Source organism: Eleutherodactylus coqui, chromosome 5 (assembly GCF_035609145.1).
Source record: "Eleutherodactylus coqui strain aEleCoq1 chromosome 5, aEleCoq1.hap1, whole genome shotgun sequence".
NCBI lineage: Eukaryota > Metazoa > Chordata > Amphibia > Anura > Eleutherodactylidae > Eleutherodactylus > Eleutherodactylus coqui.
In genome coordinates, this window is record NC_089841.1 from 15,431,513 (window position 1) to 15,448,335 (window position 16,823).

The window sequence follows — 16,823 nt, forward strand, 5'->3', positions numbered from 1 at the left end:
ACATAAAAGTAAAGTAATTCTAAACAATAAGTTGTTTAGAGAGAATATTTTTGAACATGTGCAAGCATGGAGAAACACGTCATCTTGACCTGACTGCCAGAGCTGTCTCATGTAGCTTTGGCTTTGGTTATTCATTCAACGCTTTTTGAGTAGCTTTAATATCTATAAATCCTCTAAAAGAGGACAAATGAATATGAAAAGAGGCATAGAAGATGGCTACCTGTTCACAAAATGGCTACATATAGGATAGAACATGGAGTCATAGTCATCTCACTAACAGTTGTATTTGCCTCCTCTGATGGGACTTTTAATATCTTATCTCACTCTGTAACTGGGAAGGGTAAGCAATGCCCTGCTTTATATACTGCATCTGCTTCATCTCCCTCTATGTACATACTATTATGCAGACCATATCCAGCACTAGTGGTGTGAATATGCAAAATGATACACAAAGTAAATCCACTCTACGCAATGTTTTTCTAGCTGATGGAAAAACCCACTGGCTGAGGAACCCACAGCATTGTTTGGGTTCCTCTTGTAGCATGGCTAGGTGGACAGATGAGGGCCAGACCCAGATGCAGAGGCCGACTGAGGGTAAGATGCTGCAGTTGCAACTGTTGTGAAAGGCTGTACTGCTACCATAGATGACATGCTGTGCCATTTCCTGCAACAACTTTGAGTGTTCCCTGCGGGAGGGATCAGCAGGCTCTATGTGTACTGTTATGGACTATGAGTATGGATACACTGTGCCAACCTATGGGTTAGACTTGGCAACTGACCCTCGGTGGTCAGAGGGCACATCTCACCCTTTGCTAGTCGGGAAAGTGGGGGTAATGCCTAAAAGCAGGGTAGGCACCCTAACAAGGACGGTCCCACGATCTTCCTCTCGGGCCTGACTATCCTTAAATGGACACAGAACAGTGCAATACAAGCCACAGAGGAAGAAATGGTGCAGGGACAGGAAGGCAATAAAAAATTGCACACAGACAATGAGAATAGAGAAAGGATCCGAACAAAGATCGGGAGACAGCAAACAAATGAATACAAATATGAATCCAGAGTAAGCGCAGACAAAGTGTTATATTCGTGTGAGTAAATAAGCATCGGGTCAACACACTGGTGTCCAGGATGGGGATTGACTAAACATAGGGACTGAAAATGGATTTCATGCTGGATGCGCTGACAGTAACACCAACTGGACAAAGAATTGCATACCGCGGACTGGATTCCGTGGACATGCATAACATAGAACTGAAAAATAACCAAACATCCATCCAGCCATCTAGGGTCCTCGTGTCTTGCGGTCCCTACTCTAACAAGACACATGATCCATCAGTACTGGACACAGTTCACACAGCAAGCTTCAACACAAAGGTAACAGTACACCAGTCACACAGCAAGCTGCACAGAGAAGACAACATGACTGCTCAACCTAGACACCCCACTGAAAGAGGACCGTATCTATATATCAGCACAGACCCTGGAGATTGGCTGACCTGAACAAACCACACCCAGCCAGCACAATCATCCCACACCTGTGGAAATGTGCTCCTAGAAACCATTGTACTACAGATCCCTGCAGCACAACCTAACACAAAGGCATAGGACAGAGGACCTATGCTGTGTGTCTGAGACAAATAACAACACTGAGGCAATGAGGGATGATTCCCAGCTCAGCTAAATAGGGAGGTAATTGCCCATACCCTACAGCTGAACTGCAAAAACCCTGGGGAAGGTAACCCTTCACATGCTGGCGAGAAGTGTTCATGTTATGTGGAAAGCAGGATGATGCCCGCATCTGCCAGAAACAGCAAAGGGAAGGCAAGTCTGATAAGCTAGCCTAATATTATGCGACCAGAGTCGCTAGAAAAATCTACAATGCTTGTACGGATGGGGGGCAAAAGAAGACCTGGCCACCAAAGGACACAGTGGCTTGATACTGTCAAAGCTGATACTGGCATGGATATCGCACAATTGGAAGAAACAGTGCAAACCCAAAAGACATGGAGGGAGCTCACCTTTAGGGTCACTGAGGGTCGTTAACGGCTAACAACAACAATATATCCAGGCAGAAAATCTTGTCTTTCTGCCTCAAACTTTAACCACTTGTAGCTGTAGAGGACAAAGTTGAAGGTTCTGAATCTATTATTACTCTGGAAAATAAGAAATATAATACATAAAAAAATATACATGTAAAAAAACTAATATTGAAACATTACTTCAATGCGTTTGTATTCAAAGAATTCAACGAATAACAAAAGCATGGTTAAAAAAAATTTGTATTACCGTTATAGCAAATATTAAGCTTTTTTTTAACCCCTTCCCTCCATATGATGTAAGGGTACATCATGTCAGCGGGGTACTTACCACAACTGGACGTACCCTTACGTCACGTGGATAGCGCGAGATCATAAGCGATCTTGTGCTATCCGGCAGCGAGAACCTGCTATAAATGGTAGCCGGTCTCCCGCTGCTAACCCCTTCCCTGCCGCTATCTATGTAGATCACGGCACGGGAAGGGTTCACAGAGGGAGTGCACTCCCTCTGTGATGTTATTAGGCTCTTGCGATATATAATCGCAGAGAGCCCGGCTGGTTGCCATGGCAACAGGATGCCACATACCGGCTTCCTGTATTGCCATTGCTTATGATTGCTGTAATAAGCAATAAGGCATTGCAGGAGAGAAGTCCTTTTTTTGGGACTTTTATCTCATATTAGCATAAGAAAATTTTTTTTTAAATCCCACATAATTGGCATCGTCGTGTCCGTAACGTCACGTACAATAAGTTGAACATGCTTTTTATCCTGCACGGCAAAAAACTGAGGCAAAATGCCCGTCTCGCAAAAAATAAGTCTTCACAGAGCTCCGTCCATGGAAAAATAAAAAAGTTATAGGATATTGAATGTAGCGATTTAGAAAAAAAAAAAGATTTCCAGAAAAAGGGATCTTATTGCAGAAAAGTGAAAAAACCTAAAAAATATAAGAATCTTGGTATCGTTGTAATTGTATTGACCCGCAGAAAAAAATGTATTGTCTCATTTATGCTGCATAATTAACGCTTAAAAAAAATAAAATAAAAGTTTTACAATATAGTCTATGTACCCAAATTGGCAACAAGTGCTTACATAGCAGTGTTGACAGAAAAACAAAAAAGTTATGGCTTTTGAAAAATGGAGAGTAAAATCCGCCAAAAATCGTTGCATCCTTAAGCCCAAAATAGGACATGCCCTTAAGGGGTTAAAAAAGGTGATTATACCTACCCGATAGTCGGGTTTTCAGGAGTCTCCACGACAGCACCACCTGAGATAGCATCCTTCTGGTTGGACAGGAACACACCGAGAGGTTAAAAGCTCCCCCCTCCCCTTGGTTACAAATTTTCTTTTGGGGAGGAACACCAGTTCTATCTGGTATCCCTGCTGTAGGACCTCTGGAATCCACGAGCCCTCGCAGATTGATGCTCATCGATTCGCAAAGTCCCCCAGCCTCACCCCCACTAAGATGGCATCAGGGTTTCTGCTTGGTTGGGTCCCCCTGATGGGGCTTAAAGAGGAAGTTCTTCCCCCTACCCCCTTTAGGGTAACTCCATAGGCCCGTCTTGCCCTTGCCCCTATATGGCTCAGAATGTTGTGTTGGGGCCCCGAAAAAAGGTCTTCCCTTTTTGCTCTTTCTCTTCCGGAAAACCCTTCTTCCTGTCGGCTGCCTTCTTGAGAATCTTGTCGAGGTCTCGGAAAAAAAGGAATTGATCGTATAATGGGAGCGAGCACAACTTGTTTTTTGAGGCTAGATCGCCCGACCAGGACTTTAGCCATAAAACCCTTCTGACTGAATTGGATAGGGCTGTCGCCTTTGCTGAGAGCTTCACTGTCTCCGCTGATGTGTCTGGCAGGAAATTTTGGGCCATCTTTTAGAATCGGGAGAGAATTTATAATTTGCTCTCTCGGGGTCTTGTTGGATATATGGAGCTCCAGTTGCTCCAACCATACTCCCAGGGTCCTGGCCATGCACGTGACTGCCACTCCTGGCCTGAGGGTACTAGCTGCTGTTTCCCAATATCTCCTCAGGAGACTCTCGGTCTTCCGATCCATTGGATCTCTCAATAGTGGGGTGTCTTCAAAGGGCAGTGGTGTCCTTTTTGCCACCTTACCCACCGGGACGTCGACTCTGGGTATTTCTTCACAGCTTGCACACACCTCCTCCACAAAAGGGTATCACCTCTTAAGTCCCCTGGTGGAGAAGGATCCTACATCGGGTTTCTTCCATTCTTTTTAAATTAGCTTGGAAATATTGCTGTGAACTGGAAAGGTATGCCTGCGCCCTTCCCCTAATCTGCCGAAGATCTCATCCTGGATTGTACACGGCTCTCTGGGTTCCTCCATCTTAAAGGTGTCCTTCACCGATTTTATGAGCTCCGCTAAATCTTCCTGATGAAACAGGTATTTTTTGTAGTCTTTCTCATCCGAGGATTCCTCAGGCGCTGGTTCTTCCAGCTCTGACCCGACCAAACTTCTTTCGGAGTCCAAATATTTTTCTGGACAATACGACCTTTTGTGGCACCTAACCCCAGATGCCCTTGTCGGCGGCACTGTTTGCGACGTCAGAGCTGACCGTACCTCCTCCTTAACCAGCTTCCTAACATCCTCTAGGAATCCCCCCGATTCCTCCTTAACTAGCCTGGCTAGGCATGCCTTGCAAAGAGACCTATCATACTTGGCCGGCAGCCTTCTTCAGCACTCTGCACATTTTTTAAGCTTTGTTCTGGGAGGGGCATCTTTTTTATCCCCCGGGCAGACAAACAAAGGTATGTGGCTAAGAATGCAATATTCCAGAACAAATATAATGGATTTTTGCATAACTTTTGCCCCACAAGCTACTTACGGCCCTTGCTGCGGCTGGCGACTCAGCGATGTCCAGAGCTGGAGTACTCATTTAGCAATAGGTACTGCAGTCACTCAGGAGAATTTTTTATTCTCTCCAGTAATTTCATTCTTTTACATGGGATTTGTGTTTATGTTTTTTACATTTTCATCATCTTTCCATTTAGGCCTAAAGAATATAGGATCCTTTGCTGTTCAAAGATGGAGAACGACAGAAATAAGACTGCGGAGAGTGTATTAAATCTCACCCTAGAGATACTCTTTCAGCTTACTGGAGAGGTGAGAGATTCTGATGATGTCACATTACATCATTCTTATCTATGGTAATAACAGATGATGTCACTGGAGAGGAGAGGGATTCTGATGATGTCACATTACATCATTCTTATTTATGATTGTAACAGATGATGTCACTAGAGAGGGGGAAATTCTAATGATGTCACATTACATTAACTTACCTTCCCTGCGATATTGAGGGAATAAAAGAACCCAGGTTATCTATAAACACGGAGATGGTGAGGGAGCTGTTACTTCCAAATACAAACGCAAGCATCTCACCTGAATGCAACAATCCTTCAGTCTGCTGAAAGCATGTGTGGAGCCTTGGCTAGCTACAAGTCCAAGCAGTAAAGAATACGAAAAAGGATAGGCTGCCAGCTTCTTAACACAACTTCTTTCTTTATGGAAAATGTATATTCAGAACATGAGACACATAGATAGAAATGCCTTGTCCGCAGCGACGCGTTTCATCAGCAACTTCTGCCTTTGTCAAAGCTGACGAAACAAGAAAATACAATGGTTTTAAAAGAATGAAAACAGCTGAATGTCTCTGGTTCTTGATGATGACCAGCCGTGTCACTCCCCTCCACTACATCATGGAGACCACACCTCCTCTACCTAAGCATATGTTTAGAATAGTCTGCAACTTGCCATGTTCTTACATACATATAGAAAGGTTGTGTATAACATTTGTCGCTATTACACCAACAGGGCTTTCTATTACAGTATAACAAATGTTATTAATAATTGACCTTAGTAAAGCATTTGACAAAGTATCTCATACCATCCCTATTGAAAAAAAATGACTAGTGGGATTGACAAGGCAACTGTTAGGTGGATTCACAACTGGCTGAGTGATCGTACTCAAAGAGTGATCATAAATGGCTGCACATCCAAGTGGAAGAATGTATCAAGTGGGGTACCACAAGGCTCTGTCCTAGGCCCAGTGATGGTCAACATTTTTATAAATGATCTGAGGAGTGAATTGATGGGGAACTGATCAAATTCACTGACACAAAGCTGGGAGGAATAGCTAACACTAAGGAAGAGAGAGAGAGTATTTAAAAAGATCTAGAAAAGCTTGAACAGTGGGCGGCGACTAACAGAATGGTATTTAACAAGGAGAAATGCAAAGTCCTACATCTGGGCAAGTAAATTTTTTAAAAAGCACATACAGAATGGAAGGAATTGAGGTAAGTAACTTAGCACATGTGAAAAAGACTTGGTTATATCAATAGCCCTTCACTGTATAGACTGTAGTAAAACTATATTCTATTAATATAATTAAATACTTGCCAGCAGTCCACCATCAGGGCTGCTGGTTATGCTACTTTTGTTATTTTAAAATATAAATCTTTTAATTTGTATAGTGCCGACTCATTCCACAGCGCTTTCAGGTGATTTATTAATTATTTTATTTGGAATTATCGTGTCGCTTTTATGTCCACTTGAAGCCCTATTTTAATTGCATGAATAAAATTAGTTTTAATGCTGTCTACTGTGAAGGGCTATATACTGATAACAGACCTTTTTCTGCCCCAGTGAATTTGGGTGTATTAATAGATCACAGACTGAACATGAGTCAACAATGTGATGCAACAGCAAAAAAGGCAAGCAGAATTCTGGGATGTATTAAGAGAAGCATAGAGCCTAGATCAGACCTCATCTAGAATACTCTGTCCAATTTTGCGCACCCCAATTAAGAAAAGACATAGACAAACTGTAGCTAGTTTAGAGAAGAGAGTAAGGAGATCGTGGCAGCATAAAGGTGCAAATTCAAAGCGAAGCTTTAATCCTCCCAAGTCAAATGAAATGGCGTTTCGACATAATCAGTCTTTATCAAATACAGTACAGACATAAGCAGTATTTGATAAAGACTGCTTATGTCGAAACGTCATTTCATTTGACTTGGGAGGATTAAAGCTTTGCTTTGAATTTGCACCTTTATGCTGCCACGATCTCTTTATTAAATATTGGATGCGTAAGGAATCTCTGTGGATCTGATTTCTTTCTGGTGGCGTTTGCATGTTACCTGCCCGCTCTGAATACGGAGGAAAGGCAGTGCTGTCTGCACTTCATTACTTCCTGCATTTAGTTTAGAGAAGAGCTACTAATACAGTGAGCGGTCTGCAAATCATGTTCTATGAGGAACGGTTAAAGGATCTGGGAATGTTTAGCTTGCAAAAAGAAGGCTGAGAGGAGACTTAATAGCTGTCTACAAATATCTGAAGGTCTGTCACAGTGCAGAGGGATCAGCCCTATTCTCATCTGCACAAGGAAAGACTAGAAGCAATGGGATGAAACTTAAAGGTAAGGGACACAGATTAGATATTAGAAAAAGCTATTTGACAGCGAGAGTGATCATTGAATGGAACAGGTTGCCACCAGAAGTGGTGAGTTCTCCTTCAATGAAAATTTTCAAACTGAGGCTGGACAGACATATGTCTCGGATGATTTAGTGACCATGCATTGAGCAGGGGGTTGGACCAGAGGACCCTACAGGACCTTTCCAACTCTACCATTCTGATTCTATGATACATCATTCTTTTCTATGGTAATACCAGATGATATCATTGGACAGAGGAGAGATTCTGATGATGTCACATTACTTCATTCTTATATATGGTAATGACAGATGTTGTCACTGTAGAAGTGATGGACTCTTGAAATAACTGTAGTAATGTTTATTAATAAGTAATATTTATGGATGTCTATCCAAATACAGGTTTACACAGTAGTGAAAAAAACCTCTAGAGATATCTGTCGGGCACCTGTGTGTGATGGATGGGGAAGACCCCATAGCCCAATCAGGGGGTCCCCACCTCACCCCCTGATACATGAGGACATCAATGTACAGAAGATTCTAGAACTCACTAACAAGATGATTGAGCTGCTGACTGGAGAGGTGATGCTGCAGGGAATGCTGGGACATTATACAGTAACAGCACTGGAGGCTTCTGGGTGATGACTGTATATTGTGTTATCAGGTTCCTATAAGGTGTCAGGATGTCGCTGTCTATTTCTCCATGGAGGAGTGGGAGTATTTAGAGGGACACAAGGATCTGTACAAGGAGGCCATGATGGAGACCCACCAGCCACTCCCATCACCAGGTAATAGACAGGACTAAATCCACGGGGACTTTATTATCTGTATATAAAGAATGACTTCAGTGTCTGTCTGTGTTTCCTGCAGTTCCATCCAGTAAGAGAAGCTCACCAGAGAGATATCCCCGTCCTCTTCTTCCACAGGACCATCAGGTAGATGGAGATGTCCCTCTGATCTGTAGAAGGCTGTGAAGCTCTTGTCTTCAGTCTTATTAGATGTCTTCTCCTTGTGTGATGAGGCCAGTGGAGATGGCAGGATTACCGCTGACCAGAGACCTTTCATCTTGTCTGGATCTTCTCCCAGTGTTCTGGCGGTGGAGACTGCTGGTGGGAATAAGGAGCCAACAGGTTGGATTTATATCTATCTGCTCCTTTATTTCCCCCAAGACAAGCAGTGGATGGGTCCGGTAGACACTGATCTCCTCCACTGAGACAACGTGCAGCGTGTCTAGCCATGCCGGATATACATGTGTATGAGGATCCAGGGGGTCATTGAGCCACCATCTAATATCTATGTCCGGCTTCTAGACATGCAGCTATGTGGCTGAGATAACTACTCTTGTCAGGTCATTATGTCATAAAACATTCCACACGACTTCTCCAACCATCTGCTAACTTTTACAATATTTGTCTCACAGCTTTTGTATCAGGATGAAGATCTGACCGATATTAATACTACAGAGACAAATGTGAGGATCAAACAGGAGTGTAAAGAGGAGATTCCTACAGGTAACCGCCCAGGTGAGCAGTAACCACTACATGCAGCAGAGAAGAGTCACAGATTCTCCTCGGTCACCGGCTGCAGATAGTTATGTAGATTTATAAGCTCTGGGATCTGTCAGATTTTCCGCTGTATATTCCCCCATTCAGCCGGAGTTCAAACTAAATATGGCTGACAATGTGATCTGTTATAGGAGATAACACAGGATGGGCATTTATAATATGGATGGGGAATATATGTGGGAGTCTTTCTTCATCATCCACTGTCAGTACTAATCAGGTAAAAGTGCCCAATTTTCAGTTCAAAACCAATAGCTCCTATTAGTCTTCTATGATACTACTAGGTGCTAACACAATAGAACATGGAGCCATAGACCCCGATGACAGATTGCAGAAGGAGGAGATATAGACCTGGAATTTGGAGATTCGAAGGTTACTGCTGTGAGTCAAGAACTCTGCTCAAAAGGGACTTAGAGAAAATCATGCTTTAAAAGAACTCCCAGGGCCCCCATATTATTGATAGCAACCTCAGTTCGATTCAGATTTGCAGTTTTTGGTGATGTTTTTTTGCACATATTTTGATCAACATCAGGAATAGAAGGAGAAATATAAACATAAAATCTGTCTTTCATTTTACCAGAAGACAGCATCTGCTAATCTGGTATCTGAGCTGAAGGCTTCGTTTGTAGACTCTGGTATAGATCCGTCACCAAATAATGCACTGTCTTGTCCAGGACCTATCGCCCCCCCCCCCCCCCCCCTGCTCACCCCGCTCACTCCCGCAACCCACCGCTCACCCCCGCTGGCACCTGAATCTTTTCTGACGAGCAGGCGGGTACTTGAAAAGGACGATAATCACTTGAGTATCTGCCTTTAACGAGTATGCTTGCTCATCTCTATTTACATCACTTGGCATTTTGGGTTCTGTTTGAGCTTTCACTTTTTAAATTCTCCGGATAATAGCATGTTTTTTAAAGTGTGGGAGGAAACCAATGCAAACACAGGAAAAACATACAAACTCCATGCCGATATTGTCCATAGTGTTAACCATAAAGCTACTGTGCTATCTAATAATATCAATATAACTTGTGAAATAGTAAAATCAGTTTTTTTTGGCAGATGGGATCGGGATCTCAGAAGGACGACTGATATCTGCAGATTGTAAAGCAGAAGATTGTGGTATCACACAATATACAGATGAAGTACCTGCCATTATCCTAGATATCCCCTCAGCCCTTCACAGCAAAAATCCATCATCTGATCCTCTTATACAGGTTCCATCTTCTGATTCATCACAGACTAATAAGGAAAATAACAGCATGGGAAAACCTCAAAGAGCTCACACAGAGGACAATCCATATTCATGTCCAGAATGTGGGAAATGTTTTACAATGAAATCACATCTTCTTACACATAAGAGAGTGCACGCAGGAGAGAAGCCATTTTCATGTTCAGAATGTGGGAAATGCTTTACAAGGAAATCGCATCTTATTACGCATAAGAGAACTCACACAGGAGAGAAGCCATTTTCATGTTCAGAATGTGGGAAATGTTTTACAAAGAAATCAGATCATCTTACACATAAGAGAACGCACGCAGGAGAGAAGAAGCCGTTTTCATGTTCAGAATGTGGGAAATGTTTTACAAGAAAATCAAATCTTAATATACATAAGAGAACTCACACAGGAGAGAAGCCATTTTCATGTTCAGAATGTGGAAAATGTTTTATTAACAAATCTTATTTTGTTATACATCAGAGAATTCACACAGGAGAGAAGCCATTTTCATGTTCAGAATGTGGGAAATGTTTTACAAGGAAATCATTTCTTGTTACACATAAGAGAATTCACACAGGGGAGAAGCCATTTTCATGTTCAGAATGTGGGAAATGGTTTCTAGAAAAATCAATTTTTGTTAGGCATCAGAGAATTCACACAGAGGAGAAGCCATTTTCATGTTCAGAATGTGGGAGATGTTTTAATCGGAAAATAAATCTTGTAAGACACAAGAGAGGTCACACACAGACTTAGACATTTTCTTTAACTCATGTTATTTACAAATTGTAAAAAAAATTATAGCAGCTACTAAGTGATGTCTTATGCAATAAAACCAGTAAATTATGATTATTGTAGGTAATTCCCATTAAAATCTGTTATTCAAAAGCAAATGTACTTCAGATATCCTGCCCTATAAATCGTATCTTTCATGTTAACATCTTAGTTTCAAGCCTATTTTGTGGTTTAAGGGCCAAATGATTGTTATTCTGGCATTGCAAGAGCCATTACGCATGGAAAACCACATGTGGTTTGCTCTTTTGGGACAAGTTGTACTTTTTAATGGTACCCGGGGCACATATCCTATGCTGTATAACTTTTATAAAAAAATTTGGGTGGGGAGGTGGAAAAACCAAAAATCAGAAATTCCTCCATTGTTTTTGGGAAAATGCAACAATTTTCTCACGGATAATTCCCTGCGTTCGGCCCTAGAGAAGGCAAGGGCCCTAGTGGAGTGGGCCCTCATCCCTTCTGGAACCAGTAGGTGTCTATTTTTGTAGCATTCTTGGATAGCTAGCTTGATCCGCCTAGCTATAGTATCTTTTGATGCTGCTTTTTCCTTGTTGGGACCCTGAAATTGAAGAAATATTTTTTCGAATTGACGAAATGACTGGGAGGATTGTAGGTAACATATTATAGCCCGACGTACATCTAAGCTATGTAGGCGTTGTTCTTTTTTATTTCTATAATTTTGACAAAAAGACGGTAGGATTATTTCCTGCTGTATGTGGAAGGAGGAAACAACCTTTGGGAGAAAATCTGGAGAAATTCTAAATATTACACGGTCGTCTAGAATTTTTAGATATGGTTCCTTACAGGATAATGCCTGTAGTTTCCTGATCCTTCTAGCGGATGTTATAGCAACTAGAAAAGCAACTTTTATAGATAGGTATTTTAAAGAAATATCATGACTGGGCTCAAAAGGGGGATCACATAATCCCTCAAGCACAATTAAAAACCTTTTAATTAGAGATGAGCGAGCGTACTTGGATAAGCACTACTCGCTCGAGTAATTGGCTTTATCCGAGTACCGCTGTGCTCGGGGCTAAAGATTCGGGTGCCGGCACGGAGCGGGGAGCTGCAGGGGAGAGCGGGGAGGAACGGAGGTAAGATCTTTCTCTCCCGCCCGCTCTCCCCTGCTCCCCGCTGCGACTCACCTGTCAGCCACAGCGGCACCCGAATCTTTAGCCCCGAGCACAGCGATACTCGGATAAAGCAAATTACTCGAGCGAGTAGTGCTTATCCGAGTACGCTCGCTCATCTCTACTTTTAATCCATTTGTTCTCCATAAAATGAACATCAAATAATGCACTAAGGGCCGCTACTTGAACCCGCAAGGTCCTAGGACTAAGTCCCTTATCTAGCCCTGCTTGAAAAAAATCTAGGATTTTTGAATAATCTGTCTTATCCGTGTCTGGACAATCTGGTCTATACCATGCATAAAATCTATCCCAGATTCTGGCATAGATCTTTGAGGTAATGGTCTTACGGCTTCCTAATAGGGTATCAATTACCTTCTGGGATAACCCTTGTGTTTTCAGTCTTTGCCTCTCAATAGCCAAGCCGTCAATTTTAGTCACTGGATTTTCTGGCAGAGTATCGGACCCTGGGATAAGAGGTCTTCTCTAAGAGGCAACGTTATGGGAGATTATGGTTCGGCTTGCTTGAATTTTCTGTAGACAACGGGAGAGGAGGGAAGGCGTATGCCAAGGTCATGTCCCAGTCCTGAGACAGGGCGTCTAATGCCATCGGATGATCTGTAGGTTTTAGGGTGACTACCCACTACAGTTTTTTTTCACTGAGAAATTCGCAGCGTCTTTTTTCCTCCAGGGGTCTATGGGACTTGTAATGTTAAAATCTCGATCGCGCAAAATCACGATTTTGTGGTAAATTGCGATTTTGCGCGATTGCAATTTTAATATTACAAGTCCCATAGACCCCCGCAGAAAAAAAACGCTGTGAATTTCGCAGTGAAAAAAAAACTGTAGTGGGTAGTCACCCTTAGTGAAAAGAATTTTCGGCATTTTGCATTTCTCCTCTCAACGAATAAATTGACGTGTGACTGGCCCCACTGTTTCGTAAGGTGGTGGAAGACTTCCATATTGAGGGCCCAGTTTCCTGGCTCCAGCATTTTCTGGCTTAGGAAATCCGCTATCTGGTTTTGAGACCCCTTTAAGTGAACCGCTGATAGAGACCGGACGTTGTTCTCCGCCCAGGATAGAATTCTTTGTGCCATTCCCCGCAGGCATGGATACTGGGTGCCTCCCTGGTGGCGGATAAAAGATATGGCAGTTATATTGTCAGATAACACCTTTATGTGTTTACCCTCTAAAAGGTGGGGGAGAGCGGGGAGGAACGGAGGGGAGATCTCTCTCTCCCCCCCCCCCCACTACCCCCTGCTCCCTGCCACAACTCACCTGTCACCGGCGCCGGCCCCCGAATCTTTAGAGATGAGCAGGGAGATACTCAGCTAAGGCACTACTCGCTCGAGTAATGTGCCTTAGCGAGTATACTCGCTCATCTCTAGATCTAATGCCTCCCAGATCGCCCGGAACTCTTTATAATTTGATGACTGAGCGCTGACGTGGGTTGAGCAGGAGCCCTCTAGAATTCTATCGGCCACCTGATCCCCCCAACCAGTCTTGCAGGCATCTGTGGTTACTGTCACACATGGGGAAGGTGCCCATTTTACCCCTAAGTTTGGATGATGACAACCACCAGTTTAATGACCCTTTTACGTTCACGGATACTCTGAATTTTTTATCTAGAGAGGCCTGAGTCTTATCCCAAGTCAACAAGATAGTTTGTTGAAGAACACAGGAATGGAATTGTGCCCAGGGAACTGTGGGTATACAAGATATCCTATGCCCCAGGATTTTCATTGCCACTCTAATAGAAACACATTTTTTCTTTTTAAATTTCTGGAAGGAATTTATAATCTGAGATATCTTAGATTCCGGGAGAAAAGAGATTTTGTTTACCGAATCTAGCAGTACCCCCAGGAACATTTTTCTAGCATCGGAAAGTAAACTAGATATTTAGAAGTTCACTACCCAGCCCAAGTAGGAGAATAGACTGAGTGTCTGGTCTAAGTGAGACTGCATAGACTCCAGATCCTTTGCTGTTAACAAAAAATCATCCAACTAGGGGATAATATTGATGTCCTTTTCACGTAAATAGCCAATCGGTTCAATCATGACCTTAGTAAACACCCTCGGAGCAGAAATGCCAAAAGGCAAACAGACAAACTGAAAATGGAGGATATCCCCTCCAATTTTTACTGCAAACCTCAAAAATTTTTGGGATGCGGCATGTATTGGTATATGATAATAGGCGTCTCTCAAATCAATTGTGCACATAATGTGGCCTGGCCCTATTAATGGAACCGTAGACCTGATAGTTTCCATCTTGAAGGTAGGATTTTGAATAAAGTTATTTAATGACTTTAAATTTAGAATAACTCTAAATGTTCCACTAGGTTTCAGAACTAAAAATAAGGTTGAATAATAACCCTGAGCTCGTTCCTCCACGGGGACGGGTTTAATCGCATTTAACTTTAATAAATTAATAATCCCTTCCTCCAATCTCTCATGGAGAAAAGGCGATTGAGTCGGGGTGACAACATATTTTCTAGGGTGAATAGACGCTAGCTCTATCTTGTGTCCCGACGTGATGACTCAGCATCCAGGGATTACCGAAAATCTGGCTCCATCTCCCTGGATACTGAGAGAGTCTACCCCCTCACTGCAAACATTTTATCGGGGTTCGGGTATCATTGAAAAGCCAGAGCTTTTACCTCTCCCTCCTTTCGGGTAGGACCATCTGCCCGATTTCCCTTTTACAGGCTTGTTCTGGGTTGTTCAGGCTCTTTTCTGGAATAAATTTGTTGGAAACCCTTTTTTTCTGTCTGCGGCTCTTTTTAGTATCTTATCCAGAATTGGTCCGCATAAATATTCCCCCTGAAAGGGGATTGAGCATAATCGTTTTTTGGATACTGTATCCCTGACCAGGCTCTGAGCCATAGGGCTCGTCTGGTGGAATTGCCTAGCCATGCATTCCTTGCTGCAAATCTTATTGACTCAGCTGAGGCATCTGCTAAAAAGGCTATTCCGTTCTTGATCAGTGGGGTGCAATCTAGGAGTTCGTCTCTGGAAGTTGTCTGCTAGAGATGTGATTCTAGCTGATCCAGCTATATATACTTTGATCTTGTTACAGATGTTGCCGCAACATTTGCTTCAATTACAGTTGATGCTGATCCCCAGGCTCCTTTAAGGAACCCCTCTATCTTACGGTCCATTGGATCTTTTAGTAGTGATTAGAGGCGGCGGCGGCGCCTATTATACTGATTTTACTCCACATTAAAAAAACAATTTTAAGTAAAAAAAACTTTTTGATAAGTGTCTTAACCCCTTGAGTGGCACGCTCGGAAATTTTCCGGGACGAGCTCCACTGCTCATAGTGACATAGCCCGGAAGATTTCCGGGCTATGTATCCCTATGGGAGCTGCAGAGCACAATGCCACAAGCTGTGGCAGTGTGCTCTGCCTGCACAGACCCACACAGAGCAGTGCAAGGGCTTTGAAAAACCAGCAGAAGATATTGCCGATATGTTGGCAACCTCCTGCTTTGTTTACAGGTTGCCATAGAGACCATCGGCTTGTCAGAAGCAAGCCGATGGTCTCTGTGGCAGGGAGAGCTGGTTGTTAGCTGTCAGAGGACAGCTAGGTACCAGCTCTTACAGCAGAGATCAGAGAAAACCTCCGATCTCTGCTGTGTTAACCCTTTACATGCTGCAGTCTATGTGACTGCAGCATGTAAAGGGCTGTCACTGCAGCATGTAAAGGGCTGTCACCATCGGACCCCTGGAATGTGATCAGGGGTCCTGATGGGTCCCTGTGGAAGTCCCCTAAAGGGACAAAAAAATAAAAATAAAAAAAAATGTAAAAAAAAAATAATAAAAACACTTGTCTCCCTTTACTTTGTAAAAAATCAAAAATACAATCACACATGTTGTATCCATGCGTCATAATGACCCAGAGAAGGAAGTTAATACATTATTTAACCCCTTAATGACATGGCCCTTTTTTTTCTTTTTTCCCCATTTCTTTTTTTCCTCCCCCCTGTTTAAAAAAAATCACAACTTGTCCCGCAAAAAACAAGCCCTCATATGGCCATGTCAATGGAAAAATGAAAAAGTTATGGCTCTTGAGACGCAACTGCAAAATTAGTTGAAATTCAATGATTAGACCATTTTAAAAAACCTGCCCTGGTGGGCACGACAGGGTGGTAGGAAACCCGCCACTCAAGGGGTTAATGTAGTTTAATATGTAATTTTTTTGTTTCTCCTTTTTGTTGTTTAGGTTTCATTATATGTATTGTGCATGCTGCACTATTTCTATGTTAGTCTGTTTGTGCTTGAGAAAGGAGCTCACCAGCTCCAAAATGCGTTGCACTTTATCCACGTTCTGATCTCTGTGTAATAAATATATTTTATTGTACCATCGAGAGCTGCCTCTTCTTTAACACTTCACGGACTCTCCTGATCCTATCTGAGATAGTCACATTTGGTAAACCACAGGGCTCCCTGAGCGCAGGAGTTTTTTCACCTGTTCTTCTGTGTTACAGGCAACCTCCATATGTGAAGAACATTATAATCCGGAGTGCATTGTTCTCTGACACACAAAAAGGAACTTATCCCTGTAATGCATGGAGCTGTAAGACCTGCGGACATATACTGACCACGGACAGGATACGGATTCCCAACACACAGCAAGACTATAAGATCCCAGGG

At 42.8% G+C, this 16,823-nt stretch overlaps 1 protein-coding gene across 1 annotated transcript in view; it reads left to right on the plus strand.

Annotated features, from left to right (window-relative positions):
• Positions 1-11,146, plus strand: part of LOC136629070 (zinc finger protein 665-like) — a 59,218-nt gene extending 48,072 nt beyond the window's left edge. The window contains exon 8 of the mRNA XM_066605193.1: positions 10,318-11,146. Coding sequence (XP_066461290.1) covers positions 10,318-11,009 — 692 coding nt within the window. The 3' untranslated portion in view covers positions 11,010-11,146. The remainder of the gene's footprint in view (positions 1-10,317) is intronic.
• The last annotated feature ends 5,677 nt before the right edge of the window (positions 11,147-16,823 follow it).